Below are 21,502 nucleotides of genomic sequence, written 5' to 3' on the forward strand. Positions count from 1 at the left end.
AGACAGCTGTCATCAGTGAATATATATATATAATTAAAAAAAACTCTATTTGTGCGCACTCCCAAAACGGGGGCGAGAGGGTGACTGAGATTCAGTTATTGCTAAACAGGGAGGGGAGGAGGACGCCACGTAATAGATATTCAAAATCCACGTAAGCGACCTTTTCATCTCCTTAGTTACCTCCTAACCGTATCAATCCCCTCCTCCCTATAAAAAAAGCCTAAATCAGTGTACCAGCTCTTCCTTTTTATCGGTTCTCTCTCTGTCTCTCTTTCAACCGCTCGCTCGCTCGCTGATACGAAAGAGATAAGCCCTCATTTTCCATCAGGTTCAGCTTCTCTCTCTTTCTTGCAATTTCAGATTTCGATTTCTCTGCTGAATTTGTTGTCTCTTGTGTTCTGCCTAGAAATGGCGTCTGTCCAAGCCACTGCTATCTTGATATCCTCAGCTGTAACCAAGAATGGCAATACCACTGCCTGCTTGCCACTTGGATTTGTTATTTCACGTGCTGCATGCAAGAAGGAGTTTTGCGCTCACTCTATGGCGTCGGGAGCCAGAGCTACTCTCACATTTGATCCACCAACAAGAACTAACCAAAAGAAGCACACAGTCGATCCTTCTTCTCCTGACTTTCTTCCTCTTCCTTCTTTTGAACAGTGTTTTCCAAAGAGCACCAAAGAATACAGGTGATTTTTTCACAATCTACTACATATAGCTATGGTGTCGTTTTTTGCTTAGACGACATGTTGTTCGTCATCCGAACAGGCTTTCATCACTTCTTATTTGATTTGATTTGATTTCAGGGAAGTTAAACATGAAGAATCTGGTCATGTACTAAAAGTTCCGTTCCGGCGAGTCCATTTGTCCGGCGATGAACCAGGTTTTGATAACTACGATACCAGTGGTCCTCAAAACATCAGTCCCCGCGTAGGTATGCAGCTTGTCTTGTCTATCTTTCAAGTTTCTGTTAATCACCTCCCTTACCTTTACAACTAATTTACTGACTTTTGTTGGTACTTCACAAATTTGGACTTTAGACAGTGGACGAATCCAGAATCTGCTGTTTGGTAGGGCCAAAATGTAACATTTTTATTTTGGGGTGGCCATTAATTACATTAGAACTTACTTGAAAAGTCTCAATTTAGAAGGGGGATTTGAACTTTATTTAAACCTGGCTCTGGCCCTCCTTTTGCTCCCTCTCATTTAGACTGGTTTTAATCTACTGTTGCTTGGGTTATGTTGTTTTCTAGTGCCAGCTCTTTTTTTTTTGTGTGTGTGTGTCTTGTCGTGGTAGTTTTCCTGGGTAAGCAAGATTGACCTTTATCATCAACTCAATCAGCTAGTGTAAATGAATGATGTTGTATATTCAGGACTTCCTAAGCTTCGTAAAGAATGGGTTGACAGGCGGGAGAAGCTAGGTACACCAAGGTACACTCAGATGTATTATGCGAAGCAGGGAATTATAACCGAGGAAATGCTGTACTGTGCTGCTCGTGAAAAGCTTGATCCGGAGTTTGTGAGGTCAGAGGTTGCACGTGGGAGGGCAATTATCCCTTCCAACAAGAAGCACTTGGAGCTGGAACCGATGATTGTTGGAAGAAATTTTTTGGTTAAAGTTAATGCAAATATTGGAAATTCTGCTGTTGCGAGCTCTATCGAGGAAGAAGTTTATAAGGTTCAATGGGCAACTATGTGGGGTGCCGATACTGTTATGGATCTTTCCACTGGTCGCCACATTCATGAGACTCGGGAGTGGATCCTACGTAACTCTGCTGTGCCAGTAGGTACTGTGCCTATCTATCAAGCACTTGAGAAAGTAAATGGAATTGCTGAAAACCTTAGCTGGGAAGTCTTCAGAGAAACCCTGATTGAACAAGCTGAGCAGGGTGTAGATTATTTCACAATTCATGCCGGGGTTCTGCTGCGGTACATCCCCTTAACTGCAAAGCGCATGACAGGAATTGTTTCACGAGGAGGATCAATCCATGCTAAGTGGTGCTTAACTTATCACAAGGAGAACTTTGCCTATGAGCACTGGGATGATATTCTTGACATATGCAACCAATATGATGTGGCCCTGTCAATTGGCGATGGACTGAGGCCTGGTTCCATATATGATGCCAATGACACTGCCCAATTCGCAGAGCTTTTAACTCAAGGGGAACTGACTCGTCGAGCATGGGAAAAGGATGTACAGGTAATTAGTTTGCCAGTATATATATTAGAACCTCTAAGCCTCATGTATTGTCTGCAACGGTGGATAAATTTTTTCGAAGTCTACACTTCATGTTTACTGGTTAGGTGGTACACTATTTGGTTTTCAAATCTTCTTGTGTGCTTGGTGTGAATAATAGTGGCTTTGATGCATTGAACTATCAAACCAGAGATGACACCGATAGATGCCCAAGATTTTTTTTTTCCAGCCATGCTACTTTCTGAAAGATTTAGTGCTTTCTTTTGATTTTAATATGTGACCTACATTTTCATGTGCCTTTTCAGGTTATGAATGAAGGGCCTGGACATATTCCAATGCACAAGATTCCTGAGAACATGCAAAAACAGCTAGAGTGGTGCAATGAAGCTCCTTTCTATACTCTTGGACCCCTAACAACAGACATTGCTCCTGGATATGACCACATAACCTCTGCCATTGGCGCTGCCAATATTGGGGCTCTTGGCACTGCACTTCTCTGTTATGTCACACCAAAGGAGCACCTTGGACTGCCAAATAGAGATGATGTGAAGACTGGGGTTATAGCATACAAGATATCTGCTCATGCTGCTGATTTGGCAAAAGGTCACCCCCATGCTCAAGCCTGGGATGATGCTTTAAGCAAGGCTAGATTTGAGTTCCGATGGATGGATCAGTTTGCTCTATCATTGGACCCCATGACGGCCATGTCCTTCCATGATGAAACCCTCCCATCAGAAGGTGCAAAAGTGGCACATTTTTGCTCCATGTGCGGACCTAAGTTCTGCTCTATGAAGATAACAGAAGATGTTCGAAAGTATGCAGAGGAGCATGGTTATGGTAATGCAGAGGAAGCTGTGCAACATGGGATGGATGCCATGAGCGCTGAGTTCCTGGCTGCTAGGAAAACTATAAGCGGAGAACAACATGGTGAAGTTGGTGGAGAAATTTACCTGCCAGCAAGCTACATCAGTTCCTCTGAGAGGTGAAGGTGAGTTTTTGTATAAATACTAAAAGGTGCATCAAAGTAACAGGTAAAATATGTTTGAATCGCAAGTCTTCATTGTGAAATATAGTCGAAGTAAACAAAGTGCTTCTGTAATACTAGAACATACCCTCTATCCATGGGGGGGAATGACTCCCCTCAGGCAATTGCTAGCAACGAGTGCTGAACATGTGGCCAACCTGCGATCTAAATTCACTTGACATTTGCTGTAAACGGTCATGAATGCTACTAATTGAAGGACTATGCTTGCATAGAACACGTTGTGTTTGAATATTGTTCATGTTTGTGCTGCTAATACATGGCCTGTCAATAGTAACCTAGCCAGTTCCTTTACTCATAACTGCTCATACCTGGAATATGCAAACCTTTTTCACTCAGAAGTTACGGAATTTTCTTGCAGGAAGCATGAGTATTGGGAATTTCTCTAAACATCCTTGCAGTTCTGATGCATCCTAGCTTGCCAAGAACAGCAATGATTGGTCTTAGCTTTTAAGAAGTAGGTAAGTTGATGGTTTATTGTGTTTGGTAGCCTGGAGACATTTATGTTTGTTGTGCTCAATGTGTGTTGCAGTAATAAAATGCAGTTGTTACATTCTCCATTAAAGTTTTATCCTTTTATATTCTGTTAACGAAAGAAAGCACCAGGGGTGCCTGCGTCCTGCTTCAAAACTGGCCATCTGGCTAGAGGAGGCAGCTGGCCAGGCTGAGAAAGTCCCTTTGAACCTGAACAGGATAATGCCTGCGTAGGGAGTGTGCATTTTTTCTGTCGTTTTTTTTTCTTGCACAGGGAGGCACCTTCCTTCCATGGCTCGGGCTAGCTGATCCATGTGTGCGGATTCATCATCAAGCCCAGGCTTGTCACTTTGATGGCTGAGGTATTGCTAAGGGTAGCTATTTTCAATCTTCAACCAATAATATAAAAAAATAAAAATTCTCCCACGCTTCTACATGAATCAGTGACAAGATCCTTGAAAGTTACTCAAATATCATTGCTTCGAAAATATGAGTAGATTTGAAACTAATGGAAAATCATCTCCCTGTGTAACGATTGGTAGAAAAACGTCTTGTTCGTTTTTGCCCTCATAGAAAGGGAGAAAAGCAGCCCTCCTTAATGGTTTGAATTGTATTTACCCTTTATTTCTTGTGAAGTATTATTAGATAGCAGCTATTTCCTCTCCTATTATTATCGCACTCCATAATTTTATGGAATGACTAAACTAACTCTGTTGCCTTATCTTTTAAATAGAAAATTTTAGAATATTTAATATAGATAAAAATATCTCTAAAATTAACATGAGAAATAATGTAAATAATAATTTAAAAATCGTATGCGAAATTTTATATGATCAGTCATGTCCTTGACTTTAATGTTCTAATATATATAAATATTACATCCTAAAATAGAGGGATAAATAGTCATTTTATAATGATTTAGCTGTTTTGGAAAATACTATATTTGTTGTCTGCACTTCGGCCTGTTGTCAGAGTAAAAAAAATCTGTTCCAAGTCATTGGTTTAATTGACAATTTAAATAATATGAAAATAAAAATGTAATAATAAAAAAAACAATGTAAAAAAGTAAAAAAAAAATCCTCAAACTAAACCTATTCAAATTATCAAACAACTAAATAATAATTTAATAGAAGGTCAATTGCAAAAACAAAACAAAGCAAAAAAATTAGCTTAAAAAAAATTTTAAATTTGGTTTAATTTTTAAAACTTCCGACTTGTTAAATCATTGATTTAAGTTTAATAAAAAAATTTAATTTTTAATCAATTTAATTATTAATAAAAATTTAGATGATCAAATTTGAGAGGAAAAGTCTGAGGATGAAATTTAAGAAAAAAATAATCTTAAAAATAATCTTAAATAAAATAAATAATAATTAAAATAATAAATATCAAATTTAAAAAGTTAAAAAATTATAGGGATAAAGTTAAAAAATATTTGTAATTTGATATGTTATTTATAGATTAAAAAATAACATGGATGAAATTAAAAAACATTATAGAGAGCTAACCTAATAGAATAAAAACGGAAAAAAAAAACAAAACCCCACAAAAATTGATAGAAAATAAGAAAACATTAGCTTTAAAAAAGAAAAAAAAAACTAACAAACTTGGACGAACCTCTTAAATCCGGTCTAATCTCTAAAACTTACAACCCGTAAAATCTTGGACTTGAGTTCAATTATGAAGCTCAATTATCAACATATTTGATTTTAAAGGATGAAGTTGTTAAAAAAAACTTACAAAAGAAAAAAAACAATAACAACAAAAAATATATATAAAATTTAACAGATAAAAATACGAGGATGATTATTTTTAAAATAAAATAAAATGATCACAAGTAAAATAAATAATAATTAACGGAATGAGGATCAGATTTGAAAGATTAAAAAATAATATGAGTAAAACTAAAAAATATTTGTAATTTGATAGATTATTTATAGATTAAAAAATGATAGGTGAAGTTGAAAAAGACTGTAGAGAGCTAACCCAATTGAATAAAATAGCAAAACAATAAGAAAAAAACACTAAAAAAAGGATAAAAAATTAGAAAACACCAACTTAAAAAAGAAAAAAAAATCATGAATATCCGGATGAATCTTCCAAACCTAGCCTAATTTCTAAAACCCACAACTCATGAAATTTTGGATCCGGATTCAATTGAGAAGCTCAATACTTAACAAATTTAATTTTGAGTGATGAAATCGGTGAAAACTTTTAATAAAAAAATGCTACAAAAACAATAACAAAAGAATATGGATAAAATTTAACGGGAAAAAGCACAAAGAGGATGGAATTTAAAAAGAAAATTAAAATGATCATAGACAATAAGTAGCGATTAACAAAATAAGAACTAGATTTGAAAGATTAAAACATCATAAGGGTTGAAATTGAAAAATATTTATAATTTGATAGACTATTTATAAATTAAAAGGTAGCAGGGGGTTAAATTGAAAAAAAATTATAGGGAACCAACTCAACAGAAAGCAAACCATAAAAAATAACAAAAAGAAAAGATGATAAAAATAAGAAAACATCATCTTAAAAAAAACATGGACAAACCTTTCAAACTTTGTCTAATATTTAAAAGTTGCAACTCTTGAATTCTTGGACCTGAATTAAATTAAGAAGCTCAATTATCAACCAATTTAAAATTAATTTTAAAGGCCAATGAAAGAATATTATTAAAAAAATCTTGCAAAGCTAAAAAAAAAGATCAAAGAAAAAACTAGGATAAAATTTGATAGAAAAAAAAATTCAAGGATAATGAAATTTGAAAAAAAATAATAATTTAAAAAATGAAGACAAACAAAATAAATATCAATTAAAAGAATGAGAATCAAATTTGAAAGATAAAAAAATATTAAGGGGTGAAATTAAAAAAATATATAATTTCATGAATTATTGAGGGATTAAAAAATGACACGGGGTGAAACTGAAAGACAATGATAGGTAAACCGGAAAAAAATAAAAAAGATAAAAAAAAAACATCACCTCAAAAAAAGGAAGAAAAAAAACCAACGCATCCGGGCAAATTCTCTAAACCTGGTCTAACATCTAAAATTCACAACATGTAAAATCTTGGATCCAAGCTCAATTTAGAAGCTCAATTCTTAATGAAGATGGTGAAAAAATATCAATAAAAAAACCTTACAAAAGCAAAAACAAATAACAATAAAAAAAAATGAGGATGAAATTAAATTTTTTTTTAAAAAATGATGTTAAATAAAATAATTAATAATTAAAAGAATAAGAATCGAATTTGAAAGATTAAAAAAATTATAAGTGGTGAAATTGTAAAATATTTGTAATTTGATTAGTTATTTATATATTTAAAAATATGAGGGTGAAATAAAAAAATATTTGTAATTTAAAAGATTATTTATAAATTAAAAAATAGTAGGGGAATGAAATTGAAAAACATTTATAATTTTATAGCTTATTTAAAAAAATAGTAATAAAAAACATATGAATCGAATGTGAAGGAAAAAACAATTAGAAGGGCTATTATGAAATTTTGCAGGAGTTGGTTTAAAATTCAAGAAGAAGAGAGGAGTAAAAAAAAAAACACAGCTTGACACAAAATTCAAGTGAGATGATCACATCTTTGGATCGAACCCCTGTTACTGGATCATCGAAGGGAGGTATTTTCTCGCAATCTTGCAACAAGAGAATTCAATACTACTATCTTTGTATACTCGGAAGAAACCGAATTCATGTACACCTTCGCTCGCAGTTAAGGATGCCATCGGAAAAATAGATTTTTTTTTTCTTGGCTAAGAAGAAGAGAGGTATGGATGATTCAAAACGAGTGGAAGTTGAGGTAAAGGAACTTTCGTGGAGATGAGATATATTTGTTATGTTATTTTCAGCTGGAGGTGGTGTTGGCCTGCTTAATTGAATCTTGTACTATACAATAATGTGCAATTATAGTCCTTTTCTATTATAAATTAGTTAGAGTTATTATTTTGCATAAAATATTTTATAAGAAAATACTTTTTGTCTTTGTTTCTCATAAAACATTTAATAGAAAAATTGATAAATATAAAATATTTTACAGTCAAAAAATATTTTTAGCTCGTGAGTTATGTGAGATTTTTATAAATCTATTTACAATATCATCTAATTATTTTAACCATCATCTCTATCTCACAATTACCACATTCGTCTCGCCACCACCATCTCCTCCACCACTAACTCCTCTTTTATTACTATCATAATCACCTCATTATCATCTCATCCACTATCTTTTTTTCTATCACTACCACTCATCATAACCATCTCTCTTCTATCTAAACACTACAACAACTATCTCATCACCATTACCACCATATTACCATCATCTCCCCCATAATATTTTCTTTCACCGCTATTATTACAACAATCATATTATCATCATCATTATTATCTTATCATTATTACCATTAGAAAAATATTTTTCATGTAAAATATTTTTTATTTGGAAATTATTTTAAGCAAAATGCAGTCCCCTGCATTGTAATTGGTTAGACATTACATTTTAGCAATGCTATGCTTATCAAGCCCGGACCAATGTATAATATTTCTTTTAAATTTCACCTCATCTCTCCCAAAATCCATGTGAGTCCTAAAATACTCCCTTTCTTCAAACACCACATTGAACCCTTTCTTATTCCGTGATTCTTCTGAATTCTTAATGCACCATCTAAACTAAAGTCTTGAAAATGCTGCCATTTTATCCCACAAAAAATGAAAAGCAAATATTTAACATCACTTTTAATCATACAAAAAATATGCACATATTTTCAAAGCTTAACTATTCATAATAAACGAGATTTATATAAATTTTAAATTATATATTTTTTTATCAGATTTGTGATCATTTATTTTCATATAAAAAAAATCCAATATTAGCCATTCAAGAATAAAATATTTGACGAGTAAATCTTATAATTATTTCTTTAACAAATTAAGCATAATTAGATCTTATAACTAAAGAAGATTTATTACATACAGTTATTTATTTATTTTATAACAATTAGCTAAAAATATATTAATACATTTTAATAATGATAGAAAGAAAAAAATAAAAATCTAAATCAATGTGTTAAGATAATTTTAAAATAATTAATCGTTAATTAATAGCTGTCAAGCCTCTCATGCAACGGTAAAATGCAATAAAAATATAATGGTGGTTATTTATTAAAATATTATTTATTTAAAAATATATTAAAATAATATTATTTTAAATTATTTTTTATATTAAAATAATAGAAAACATAAATAAAATTTAATTTTTTAAAGGATACGGGATACCATTCCACACACGCTACCAATCAGCTCCTTACTTAGGTGGACCTACATCACTCAGCGTGACGAAAAAATCATCATCCACTGCCAGCCAAAGTAGTGCTCTTTTCTTTTCTTATCTTTTCGTGCTAATTCCTCACTTTAGCAGCAACAACCACCAGCATAGAAAAATCTCATGGCTTCCTCGAAGTCTCACGATCTCGAGATCACAATAATCTCAGCTAAACACCTCAAAAACGTTAATTGGCGAAACGGCGATCTCAAACCGTACGCAACCTTCTATCTCGACAACTCGGACCGCCGACTCGCAACTCACGCTGACGACTCACTCTCAACTCGCCCAGTCTGGAACGAACGATTTACTCTCCCCATAACTCGCCAGATCTACGATTCAGTCCTCACCCTCGAGATCTTCCACTCCAAGCCATCGGAAACCCCCCAACCTCTCGTAGGCACTGTGAAATTCCCACTGAGTAATCTCATGGTCTCGGATGAGTCGCTGTCCTGCGAAGTCCTCACGCTCGAGCTCCTACGTCCCTCTGGTCGTCCACAGGGTAAAGTCCGGGTGAAACTAGAGGTGAAAGAACGGCCTTTGCCTCCGCCAGTGCAGGATTACCATACTGCCCCTAATTATAGTCATTATTACAACCCTGCCCCTGCCCCCCCTCCTCCTCCTCCACCACCTCCTGCACGTGACTACAGGGAATACTCTCCATCTCCATACGGCTACGCCGATCCGTACGGTTACTACCCTGCCTATTATCCTCCACAACCACCCCGACCTCTCTACAATCGAGCATCCAATTACAGCTTGCCAGGTGGGCCTTCTGCTCCAGTTGATCTATCTGCCCAATCATCACCATCGCCCTACGATCACAAGCCGCCGCCGCCGCCGCCGGGATTGTTCCAAAAGACGTCCAATTATGGTGTGCCAAGTGGACCGTCGGCTCCCGTCGATTATTCACATGGGAAAGGTAGTGGGTCCCTTATCAGTGGGGCAATGGGAGGGTTAAGTTTGGAAGAAGGGAGTAACTACGAGAAAGAGAAAGTTGCTACTGATAAGGAGAGTCACAGCTACCATGATTATCGTCGCGAATATTGAAGGAATAGAGAGACTGTGTGCGTGTGTGTGGAGGTATATTTGAGCTTTTTATACTCGCATTGTGGCTTTGACTGATGGATATACTTTTGTATGTACATGCAAAAAATTATCATAACTGCTAGATGCTGCACTCAGTCTTTCGTTGTGCTTCAATTATTTCTTATCTAGTGTGTCTGTTTCTCTTACTTCTGTAATGGATGTTTGGTTCTATACTTGCTTCTCTGTTTCAAGTCTTAATTTGCGTTAGCTAACTTATACACTTGGGTACTCCATTGATTGTTAATTGTAGTATAAATATTGATAGAGTATGATGGGGTGTTAAAAAATCATCTCAACCCAATAACTTAGCAGTTAAATGAGATTCCAGTATATAATTTATATTATTTTTTAACACACCCTTTCAAATAAAAGCTTTTTAGGCTTGAAACTTGTACAGGTTTACACTACCTTATGCTTAATTTTTTATCAAATAAATAGAAATGGTGAGATTCGAACTCATGACCGTTTGGTTATCAAGGTTTTAATACCATGTCAAATAATCATCTCAACCCAATAGCTTAAGATATTAGGTAAAGTCTCAGAATATGATTTATATTATTCTTTAACAGGAAGGAATTAAGATTATCATTTGCTTATTCTGTTGTCAACTTTTTGACCTCTTTGTTTGTTTGGTGTTCAAGTTTCCTTCATGATTTCTTTCTTGTTGTGTTTTTTAAGACTATTTCTTATGAGATTGTTGTTGGTGTGCTGAGCTCGGTGGGAGTATAGATTACATTGAATGGCAATGACTTTAGATTATCATTTACTTTTTTATGTGTGGACTGTGGAGTTTATCGGTGTGGGACTAAATTGATATGGCTTTGTGATTTACACGCCATAGAATATGTTAATATGGCTTTGTGATATGGGATTAAGGGGGTGTTTGAGAGTAAGGTAATTTTGGTTAATCTTAGCAGCAACGCTGCAATTTCAAACGAAGGGCTAAATTGACAAGCTAAACCATCTCTAATATACAAAGAAGACGGATTGTTGTGAATTGGCAATTGGTGACACTCTTCTGTCTGCAGGTCTTAGCTTTGCATCTATTGCTTGGAACCTTTAATCTTATGGAGTTGTCAGAAGCTAATGATTATAGGTTTCGTGAGACTAATAAACAAAGCCTAAGTGTTTTTCATAGGCGATTTAGTGAGTTTCTGCATCTGAATTCGAGATACTGAAGATACTTGCGAGCAGCTGAAAAAAGCTGTGAATGAGGGTGAATTTTACCTAGGGAGTTGAAGATGCTGGGGCCAAGACAAGGTGTATTTCAGGAATAACGTTGATGGAAGAATATTAGAAATGTTTTAACTTGTAAGTTGTGGTGTTTTCTTGTATTAAAAGAAAACAAGACGTGGAACACAGGTATCGAGTAACCTTTTATGCTTCGAGGTGGATACTTGGATGCATCGCTTCTCTTAGAAGAAAATATGGTAAAAACCTATGAATGAATAATCCAGGCAGGCCTAGAAGGTTAAGAGCATGTTAGAGATTATGATAGCGACTGCGGTTTGAAGTGTTTTTCGTTTAGAAATATATTAAAATGATGTTTTTTTATTTTTAAAAATTATTTTTGAGATCAGCACATTAAAACGATCCGAAAACATAAAAAAATATTAAATTTTAGTAAAAAAAATTGAATTTTTTGAAAATACGGGTTGGACCGCGTTTTCAAATGATCCCTAAGTTGGTGTGCTCAAGGCTTAACTACAGTTGCTTTTAAACTAGTCCATAAATTTTGCGAACCACCTTCTAGCTTCCTTTAATATTCTTTCGAGGCTCGAGTTTTATAAATTCAGAACTATTAGAGATTTACATGGTTGTTAATTTTAGGATCTGTGAAATTAATTAAAATATGCGCAAGCTAACCCGGATATATATATATTCCTTCGAGGCAGGCGGCTTGATTTTACTCTTTCTAAGAGATGGGCCCGAGCCCAATAGTAGAAACTAGCCTGCAGTTGTAGCCGTTTAAACAAGCCACGCTTGTTATTTTTTTTAGCTTTAAAATAATATTTTTTAGTGTTTTTAATTTTATATATATATATATATATTAATATATTTTTAAGAAAATAATAATTTAAAAAATAATATTTACCTATTGTTATTGAACAGCGAAGAAAGGGAAATATAACGGTAGAGGTAAAATGTGTTACTTGCCTTTCTTCGTAGCTTTCAGATTTTCATAATCGGTATCAATGATAGCAGTTTGCCACTAAGAACAAGTGCTATTGCTTGAAGCATTTTCTAACCGAGACCTTATCTCTTTGTTTTTTTTTTTTTTTTTTCATAGCAAGAGTGCTATAGAAAAGTGAAGGACTATTCTAAAAACCATTTTAATTTGATATAGAAAAGTATTGTGAATATGCTATTTCAGGTATGGAAAAGCCATAAATTTCGAATTAAAACCAAAAAGAGATCGAGTGATATTGAAAAATAAAAAAAAAAGAAGGAAAATTTTGGTGAGAACGGGAAGGAAAGTATTTTTAATTCTGGCTCCTGTTGCAATACGTCGTCGTAGCTGAAACGAAAACGTGCCAGGTTATCCGTGATGTCCCTTGAACTTGTCCGCTTTGCTTTCTCCCAGATAGATATTTATTCGAGTGAGATTGAATTAAATTGTGAGAAACTTATTCTTGATGATATCCTGACGAGCATACATGGACAACATTATCTATGACATCAAGCCTCAACATAATTCGTTTACTGGAAATCATGACATTATTGTTTTAATTGCTGCACTTCAAGAGAAAGATAAGAGTACTGTTGTCAGGCATGACCGGCGTAATGCAGCTTCCATTATTGATCTTGATGGGGCTGATGATACTTTGTTTGCTATTGTGCTCAATGTTCCGGTTAGATTGTATGCTGGGCTTTGGAAGAGTAGGCGTTGGATCACTTGGATAGTGATCTTTCTAAGTCTGGTCTCTTCGAAGATACTGAAGAGGTCAGGGGACTTTTGGATTTTTTTTTAAGTCATGGCAGGGAGGTTTTGCTTGTCATGAACAAGAAAGAGTGAATCCCTTCTACTTTTAAGTTTTGGGTTGCGGTAGAAGTAGAAGCTTTGAACGTCTATAATTTGTATTGCAGTCGTTATCTTGTAATTAGAGGAGAGCTTTGAAGAATTTAGCAGTTTCTATGCATTGGCTTTAAAGGATCTGGGGTTGAATGAAATAGCTCATTTTGGAAGCCTTAACTGTTGCAGGTTTGACTCTGCTGCTCACAGAACTTTTCTGGTTCGTGCTGTGGTGTCTTAACACAGAGCAATTTATGCCTGAAATACAATTGATCCAAATTGCCATACCGTCTGCATTTGGAATTTGATACCCATCTTTCCCTGTCGATTTCTACTATTCACGATTTTTATAGATTTTTTCTCAGAAGTTTTCTTGAGCAATCATATTAGTTGATTTTTCGTTTTGTTTGCTGGATTTAAGTGTAGTTGAAATATGCGAGTGCGTTCATGTTCCTTCAAAACAATGTAATTACTCTGCAGTCAAACATTCATTTCCCAATCATATTAGTTGATTTTGCTCATGGCCTCAGTCTAGGAACCTTGTTATCATTCAGACATTGTAACCATAGGTTTAGCTTATGTCATCTGCCAGAACAAGAGCCAGTTAAGAAGTGGTGGTGGTATCATTTCAATGCTTTTGCTAGCGATATTTTTCTATGAGAAAAGTTACCAATTGCAGTACCAAGATCAAATCAAGTAGTGACTTTAGAAACGTTATTTTAACTTTACAGTTAACTTTGCCTCTCTGTAGATATGAAAATAAGTAGATATACTGTTGTCTCTGCATAATGCCATGGACTAAAAGAAAATCCGTCTTCTTTAAAGTTTGATCATAATGCGTCTTTTGTCATGTTAATTGTTTGTACCTGTATGTATTCTTACCCAATTTTTGTTTCAACGTACATGAAGGGTTTCCTTTCTTGATGGTTTCGTGTTTGGAAGTTTTTAGGCTGTTGGTATCTTGAAGTTGTAGCCGGATTTATATCATTTTGGCATATTGTCATCACCTCCGATCGTGTATTTCGTTTTTAGTGGTCTCAAAATGAAGAACAGCATCTTGAATATGGAATATGCACTGCATTAAAAAGGCCAATCTCCAGTCAAAAGCTCTTATATATTTTATACATTCAAGATAAACCACCAAGCAGATTCTGCCGAAAGGTTGCCTCATCTAGAACCCCCTTCCGAAAGCAGAAGATTAAATTAAAATAACATGGACCGTTCACTTTAGAAACTCCAAGGGGACCAAGGCCGCCATGAAAGAGCAAGTGAATTGATGCAATTCTGGTACGGCGTGTTGTCTTTAAAAACAAGTTTTCAAGGTCCTACTCCATGAATATTTTTCAGTAGTCATGCCTGTCCTGATGATGCTTTCACGTAAACTTTGGGTTTCATTGTCCCCACTAAATATCAAAATGTAGTTATCTTATATTTGTAATGTTGCAAGAAGAGCATCTTGCTTTTTCTGTCACTAGATTCACCAGGCGCCTTTCATGAAGAGAATCGAATCTACATTATTGTTTATTCATTTAGAATGTGTGTCGGAGCTCAATTCCTGTACAGAAATGAACAAAGAGAAACTGATCATACCTACCTACTACTACTGTTATTTATAAGACAGGTGCTAACGTCCTCAATGATCTTAAAGCCATCACTTTGCTGTATACTATAACATTTTAGAGTCTTTCTGCTTGCACGTCACAGGAGTGGAGTTTACGACAGTGCAACCTGGACTCCTAGAGCGGTGAACTCTTAATTTGATCGGAACCTGCAAGAATCGAGTTAGATTCCCGGCTATTTGAATGCTTCGCAAGGTTCCTTTCACATTCAGTTTCTTTCGATTGAAGTAAGAGTTTCACAGGCAATCATGCCTTTCTTTCTCAACCAATAACCTTTCCAGCATCTTTTCTTACCCCTCAAAAGGCTCAAAACAATGACCTTTTTCATTCTGTTCTAGTGTTCTCTTGTTTTATATTATTATTATCATTTTTCACTCTCTTACCTTCATTTTCCATATTTAAACATCATCCCTCCTACCACTACTTCCAATCCAGGAGGGAGTACATTTTCTTCTTCTAAGTGTTAAGCTTTCACAAAAATCCTGCAATCATGTCAACAAGGATTAATCAAGTGAAACACAAACCTGCTGGTACCAGCAGAACACAATATCCACCAACTAGAGACAGAGTTTCTGGGAATAGATGGCCTGGTCGAAATTGTGGGTTCAGGCTCCTGAAAAGATCAATAGTGTCACCAGTGAAATTTCTCAAGCATTTTGGCAGGAAGGTCGCAAAAGCTGTGTGTTTAGGGAGGCGATCTTCACCTGGAGTTTCTTCTTCAGGAAGATCAAAACCATCTGTAGCTCCTAGTGATACTCACATAGCTGAAGCCATAGAAGATTGCATTGACTTCATTAACTCTTCTTCTCTGCCGAGGTCAAATTCTGTTTCTGCAAATCCTAGTTAAATTATTGTTGCAGCATCAGTTATATTGTCTTAAATTTTTTTGTTGTTGCCCTTGAGGAAAATGAGAAGAGAAAATAAACAGTGCAAACTTCATTTAACTTTGCTATGAAAAAAAGTCCTGTAAGAATCTCAGTCCACAACTCAACTAAAAATCAATCATGTCATAACTAGTTGGGTGTAGCTGCATAAATTTACGTTCTCCACTCAGCCTGGCATTGACAGAGAAAACAATTTTAACGATGCGCCAATTTACATTCTTCATTTAACTTTATGACAAGCAGATTATTGTCATAAGATCAGATTATCGGTATCACGGGAGAGAAGTAAAGAAATTCCACAAGGTTTGCATATCCATGCATTCCCTAACCAAACCCCATCATGCAGTAAGATTGATAAACAAGCTAGTGTAAAGGTAAACATTCAAGTAAAGGTGATCGTGTGTGAGGAATGATTGGTCAACATGTACATTTTTTTTATTTGTTCTCGGAGGGTGGTGTAGCTAAACCAACAGACAGCAGTTACTATAGAGAGTTTGGGGTACAACACAACCAGAAAAAAAGGTTCTCTGTTGAGAAAGCAGTTGTTGATTGGAATGCTGAGTTTAATTGGGCTAAAGTCAACATCAAAACACACTTTCTACTTCCAAGTTGCATGTGCGTGTGTGTATTTCATCTGGGAGAGAGGAATCATAGGCTGCGTTTAGACAACCTCCGTTCTTCTAGTTTGGTTCAAGATATTAATATCACTGCAGAAGTTAGAGTGAGATCATCAAGTGGCAGGCAATGAACTAACTTTACTAAATCTGCAGGTAATGAGCTTTTCAGAAAGTTGATTGTTCAGTTAATCCAATTTTCCTTTTCTTGTTTAAGTCATTTCCGGAGTCTGTTTGTAGCAGATTTTGTATTGTATTTGGCCTTTAGCAAATATGTGCTCCTTGATCAGTTTGTTTGGAATGAATCATTTCGTCCCACGAAATAGAAAAGGTTCTGATAAGGATGCAAAATGCACCACCATATTCAGTTTCAACTTCAACAATGACAGATTCTTCGCTAAACTAGTATCAAGTTGTTTGAATCAATATCATGGATTTCAAGCCTATGAAAATCCAAAAGTTAATTTGCAATGAGCAAGCCGACATTTTTTATTGGAGAGTCACATATGAAGTAATAGTGAATTATTTTCTATTAATTCTAATAAAAAAAAATCCAAAAAAAAAACTACAGCAAGAATCACTACCTGCTAAACGAAGGACATGCAAAATGAAATTAGAAGAGCTTGGTTTCATATCTTGACAATTTCTGTTTGTTTCTAATGAAGCTTTACTTGTGGAATCTAGAGTACGCATAACCAGTAAAAAGACGCAAAACATGATAGGTTTGCGGATGGATGTTGAGCTGCTCTCTCCCCTGCCTTCACTTCAATGAAAGTAATGATGCTGTTGTTTCTGGTAAAGTGTGGATGCTTGTAGATAGGTTATTCTCATTGCTACTGCAAAACAGTAAGAAAATATATGATGTGTATAATGCAAGTGGCGGATGGTAAGTGCTAGCTTTGGCATTGGATTAGTGGCATAAAATTGTAGAACTGCTGCTATCAAGTGGTACGGTGGTGGTGGTGAATAGTTGATGGTGCTGGTGCTGGTAGCAGAGGTTGAGAGGATGGCTAGGTTGTGGTTGTGGGTTTGGGCTAAAATGATCCTGGAAGGCATTGGTAAACCAGAAAGGAACTAATTTCTGCAGTATTTGGTAGACAGTGGCGAAGCTGTGATGGAAGAGGAGTCATGGAGACCCCTATCCTATCCAGGGGATGCCAATTATGTAGTTATGCTCTCATGTCAGAGTTGAAGTTTCTAATTAAATCATGACTGAAAGCTGTTGAGACGTTGCTTTAATCTTCTTCATTTGTCAGGTTATTAGCAGAGGTTCTGGCCGCAGCAATTTCTTGTTCGTAAATTTCAGTTTCATGTGTTGGGGTTAAAATAGTTTCAGTTCATTGGATTTTCTATAATGCATTAACCAATAAATTATTTCATATAGTAATAAGTAACAATAATGAATTCATAATTCTTCGACATGGAGGAGAAGGGACCAAAAAGAGTAAGCAGTGTACAAGAGATAGAAACATAAAACTGAAGAGTTCAAGAATCATCAAATGCAGACAGATTAAGATTAACAGACCAATTTAATCTTTCTTGGCAAACAGCCCACCAAAGCCACCATTCTTCTTCTTCTTCTGAGGTACAGCAACAGAGTTCCTGCGGCCACTGGTGGTGCCACCGCTGTTCTTCTCCTCCACTTTCTTGAGGATGGGGTCAGTCTCATAGAACTGATCTTCCTTTTGCAAACTCCCAAGAATCCAATCAAGAAGCCCCTTCTCCTCTTTGCTTCCTCCTGATGCAGTGGCGGCATACACCCTAACAGAAGGAGAAGCAAAGACAATGGGAAGAGAAGCCATTATCTTATCTACCAGGAGCACGTACCTCCCTGTTATGCTCTTAATTTCTCAAAAATGTGGGAGCAAAGATAGTAGCGAAACTAAGGTGATTGTATGGCTAATGTGATATATTTTTCTTGCCCACTGGGGTAGTGAATCCTGAGCCGTTGATGGGAATGGGGAGTCGTGGGAAGTGGTTCCTGCACGAGCTCCCCACAAGTGGCTTATCCTCAACCTTTTTCCATAGGTTTGCGAATTTCTCTCTCGTCAGAAAAAATGGAAGATGAGAAAACATAGGAGATATGGATATAGATTTGGCACGTGGCAGAATGGTATTCCATCATTAATCTGCCACGTCACTTGATATTTCCTATCGTGATTGGAATCTTATCATTTAAATGACACTTTAATAATGTTTAAATTCTCAAAACTTTAATCATTTTTATATTTATAAATCATTTTGATATACTAATATTAAAAATAATTTTTTTTTAAAGAGCTTTGAAAAATAACTATAACTACACTTTCAAATACATGTTAACTTGGATAGTTGATGGTACTATTATAGATAAATAATTTTAAAATCATTAAAATATTGTGATTAGTAAAATAGCATTGAAAAAAATCACAAATTCTGTGATAAAAATCATTAAGAGGCTGGGCCGCGTAAGCCCCGGAGGATAACATCTTGCCTTGAGGGAGAAATCAACACAGGATCCAAAGAGAGTGTAACAAAGGCTCGGCCTGTTTGCTTGGATTACTCTTATTAGAATAGACTGATTGGTCAGTGATGATTCAATGTATTCTTTTGAGATACTTTGGATTTGAATTGTAATGAGGATATTTTTTAAAATATTTTTTATTTAAAAATAAATTAAAATTATATTTTTTTATTTTTAAAAATTTATTTTTAATATCAATTATATTACATATCAACATATTTTGATATTAGGACTTTGCCAGTCCTGTGATAGGTTTGTTATCAGGCGTACGGTAGCTAGCAATACAATGCATAGTTTTAAAAATCCAGCTACACCTGGAGGTTGATCCAGCATCTAGCCGATCCAAAATTAAAACCATGTTGAATTTAAAAAAAAAAAAAAAAACAAAACTCGAGTGGCTTGATTGACCCGGCAATCTGGTTGACCCGACAAGATTTGGTTGTAACTCGTTGATTTTTATTTTTTTTTTTACTAAAATGATATCATTTTGATTTTTTAAAATAAATAACCCGGTCAAAACTTGAAATCCAGATCTTGAACCGGAGCCGGGTTTAAAATCCAAAGAGCAGTGAAAGAGGAAAGCATGGCACATGTCGATATATTTATGACTACTTGAGTGGAGATGGTTCAAAGTTGTTGTCGAACCCATTTTTCTATAGACTATAATAATAGCCGATGCCATGCGGTCGCAGAAGTTACTGTGTGTAGGAGCGGGTTATCTAACTCTGACTAGGGATTGCTTCTTAACTCAAGAGATACACGAACTACTACTTTGCTTGCGTTTACTCCTTAACACATCTTATTTGGTCAAGTAAGATGCTCATTTATTATTATTATTATTATTATTTCTACTTGGGGGATTCATGCTGTACACGAATAGAGATGATAGTGGTAACTGTTTATTATTTATCATCAGATAAAAAATTTAGATATTTATAAATTATTTAATGAGTTTCAGATATTTATACATGTCATGGAGTAATGAGAAGATCCCAAAAAATACAAGGAGCAAAACTGCAAAAGTCTACAAAAAGAGGGGCAAATTCAGAATTCTTAAACTATCGAAGACTATTATCAATTTTCTGAAGAAATTAAGGGGGGAAATTGCCGATCGCCCCCCACCCTTCCCTCACATGTGGCTCCGCCCCTGATTTTAAGGATGAACATTTGATCTTTAAAGTCGCTTAAAACGACCCCAATTAACTTAGTGAACAAATCGCTAGCTACCAAGCTAGTTGGTACGTGGCATTCATCAACTTTTTGCCTGCCCGGTTGTACGGCACTTGACCATGACTCGCTTTTAAAAATGAGAAGGGTGGTTTTTGTGTTTTAAAAATTTTTATTTTATTTTTTATTTTAAATTGATATTTTTTAGTATTTTTAAATTATTTTAATATGCTGATATAAAAAATAAATTTTTAAAAAAAAATAAAAAAAACTCTATTTTAATGGATTTCCAAACGAAAAACACTTTGAAAAGTAACTGTTACCACACTCCCAAACACCCTTGACGTGACACCTGTACAGTATGACGGCTTATTTTTGTATTTTAAAAGTTTTTTAGAAAATTTTGAAATATTTTTATTTAAAATTAATATTTTTTTATATTTTCAGATATTTTAATGTGATGATATCAAAAATAAATTTAAAAATATAAAATAATATTATTTTAATATATTTTTATATAAAAATCATTTTAAAAAATATCATATCCAATAAATCTCAAAAATTGGTTATGTTGCAGTGTGACATGGCAGTGGCGGTGCGTGCAGAGAGAACGGTTGAGATTGTTGTGGAAATAACAGGTGGAGTGCGAAGAGTTAAAGGGAAATCTGTATGATTAATAAGCTTTTAATTTGGAGATGATTAATAAGGATTAGACGTCAGCTAATATTCAAGGAGTTGGTGTCAGTTTTCCCTAAGAAAAGGCAACGTTAGGGTGAGCTTTTTAATGTCTTTTTCTCGACGTTTCCTCTCTTCTCAGAACCACTACGTACACTTATTAGTCAAATCAACTTATTTACATGTCTCGGCTGCTTGTTTCCCTCTCGTTGCATGCATGCTTAATTTCTCCAGCTTTTAGAGCAATCCCCTTTTTCTCATTGCGGGTCAACCGTCTCTAACAACCCTCTTAATTTCTAGAACATACACAGTCGGCAAATTAATTGCGGAAATGCTTCTGGAATAATTAAGAGCTAGAGCTGTTCTTTACGTACTACATCAGAGAACAGCTAGCCTGTCTTTGAAATTAACTATTCTAAGGCAGCCTCGCATCCCTAGCTCTTTAGGGTTTGGATGGCTAGATTGAAAAACTATGAACATGTAATTAACTCCCAACATCGTGCATCTCTTTCTTTCTTTTTTATTTTTTAAAATAATATGAATATTCGGTCAGTTTGTGTATACCTCGATTAATTTCACGGGCTCTAAAATTAACGACCATGTAAGTCTCCAGTGATCCTGAGATTTGTGAACTGGTAACCTCTAGAAAATAAACATAAAACATAACTAGTTAAGTTATACCTATCATGATTATATCATACATTCTCTTATTATCATTAATGGAGGTGTAACAAATTAAGTTCATTTAATATATATATAATTTGGAATAACCAAAGATATAATTGATTTGCGAATGTCTATACTAAAAAACATTATGTGGGATTAATTCTAGTGAAAATGAATTCTAAGCAACGGCCGTGCATGTGATGATTAGATGTCACAATGTCTTT

General features: G+C 35.0%; 3 protein-coding genes and 1 long non-coding RNA gene across 5 annotated transcripts; 3 read left to right on the forward strand and 1 right to left on the reverse strand.

Annotated features, from left to right (window-relative positions):
• Positions 1-111: 111 nt before the first annotated feature.
• On the forward strand, positions 112-4,375 carry LOC7468579 (phosphomethylpyrimidine synthase, chloroplastic). 2 transcript variants are annotated; one of them, XR_002983847.2, is made up of 7 exons: positions 112-328; positions 407-686; positions 804-931; positions 1,371-2,197; positions 2,500-3,182; positions 3,598-3,697; positions 3,843-4,375. XR_002983847.2 is itself a non-coding variant. In XM_006378978.3 (6 exons), exons 2-5 carry the CDS (start codon positions 409-411, stop codon positions 3,178-3,180), a joined length of 1,914 nt encoding a protein of 637 aa, XP_006379040.1. In that variant the 5' UTR covers positions 112-328; positions 407-408; the 3' UTR covers positions 3,181-3,182; positions 3,598-3,801. The 2 variants fall into 2 exon arrangements, 1 of the variants encoding a protein (XP_006379040.1); XM_006378978.3 differs by lacking the exon at positions 3,843-4,375 and having other exon boundaries at positions 3,598-3,801.
• A 4,693-nt stretch (positions 4,376-9,068) lies between these two features.
• LOC7468578 (pollen-specific leucine-rich repeat extensin-like protein 4) lies at positions 9,069-10,335 on the forward strand. The gene has a single exon (XM_002314084.4). It carries the CDS (start codon positions 9,172-9,174, stop codon positions 10,096-10,098), a length of 927 nt encoding a protein of 308 aa, XP_002314120.1. The 5' UTR covers positions 9,069-9,171; the 3' UTR covers positions 10,099-10,335.
• A 2,045-nt stretch (positions 10,336-12,380) lies between these two features.
• On the forward strand, positions 12,381-16,618 carry LOC127905739 (uncharacterized). Its single transcript, XR_008060046.1, has 2 exons — positions 12,381-15,585; positions 15,897-16,618. It is a non-coding gene; the product is annotated as an uncharacterized LOC127905739 (long non-coding RNA).
• Positions 16,619-17,622: 1,004 nt separating this feature from the next.
• On the reverse strand, positions 17,623-18,322 carry LOC7468576 (uncharacterized). Its single transcript, XM_002313354.4, has one exon. The coding sequence runs from the start codon at positions 18,067-18,069 to the stop codon at positions 17,797-17,799; it is 273 nt and encodes a 90-aa protein (XP_002313390.1). The 5' UTR covers positions 18,070-18,322; the 3' UTR covers positions 17,623-17,796.
• Between the last annotated feature and the right edge of the window lie 3,180 nt (positions 18,323-21,502).

The sequence above is a fragment of the Populus trichocarpa genome, chromosome 9 (genome assembly GCF_000002775.5).
Source record: "Populus trichocarpa isolate Nisqually-1 chromosome 9, P.trichocarpa_v4.1, whole genome shotgun sequence".
Taxonomy (NCBI): domain Eukaryota; kingdom Viridiplantae; phylum Streptophyta; class Magnoliopsida; order Malpighiales; family Salicaceae; genus Populus; species Populus trichocarpa.

Coding starts and splice junctions, on each gene's coding strand:
- LOC7468578 (XM_002314084.4), top strand. CDS start 9,172: ATGGCTTCCTCGAAGTCTCACGATCTCGAGATCACAATAATCTCAGCT.
- LOC7468576 (XM_002313354.4), bottom strand. CDS start 18,069: ATGGCTTCTCTTCCCATTGTCTTTGCTTCTCCTTCTGTTAGGGTGTAT.
- LOC7468579 (XM_006378978.3), top strand. CDS start 409: ATGGCGTCTGTCCAAGCCACTGCTATCTTGATATCCTCAGCTGTAACC. Junction 687..803: donor AAGAGCACCAAAGAATACAG/GTGATTTTTTCA, acceptor ATTTGATTTCAG/GGAAGTTAAACATGAAGAAT. Junction 932..1,370: donor AAACATCAGTCCCCGCGTAG/GTATGCAGCTTG, acceptor TTGTATATTCAG/GACTTCCTAAGCTTCGTAAA.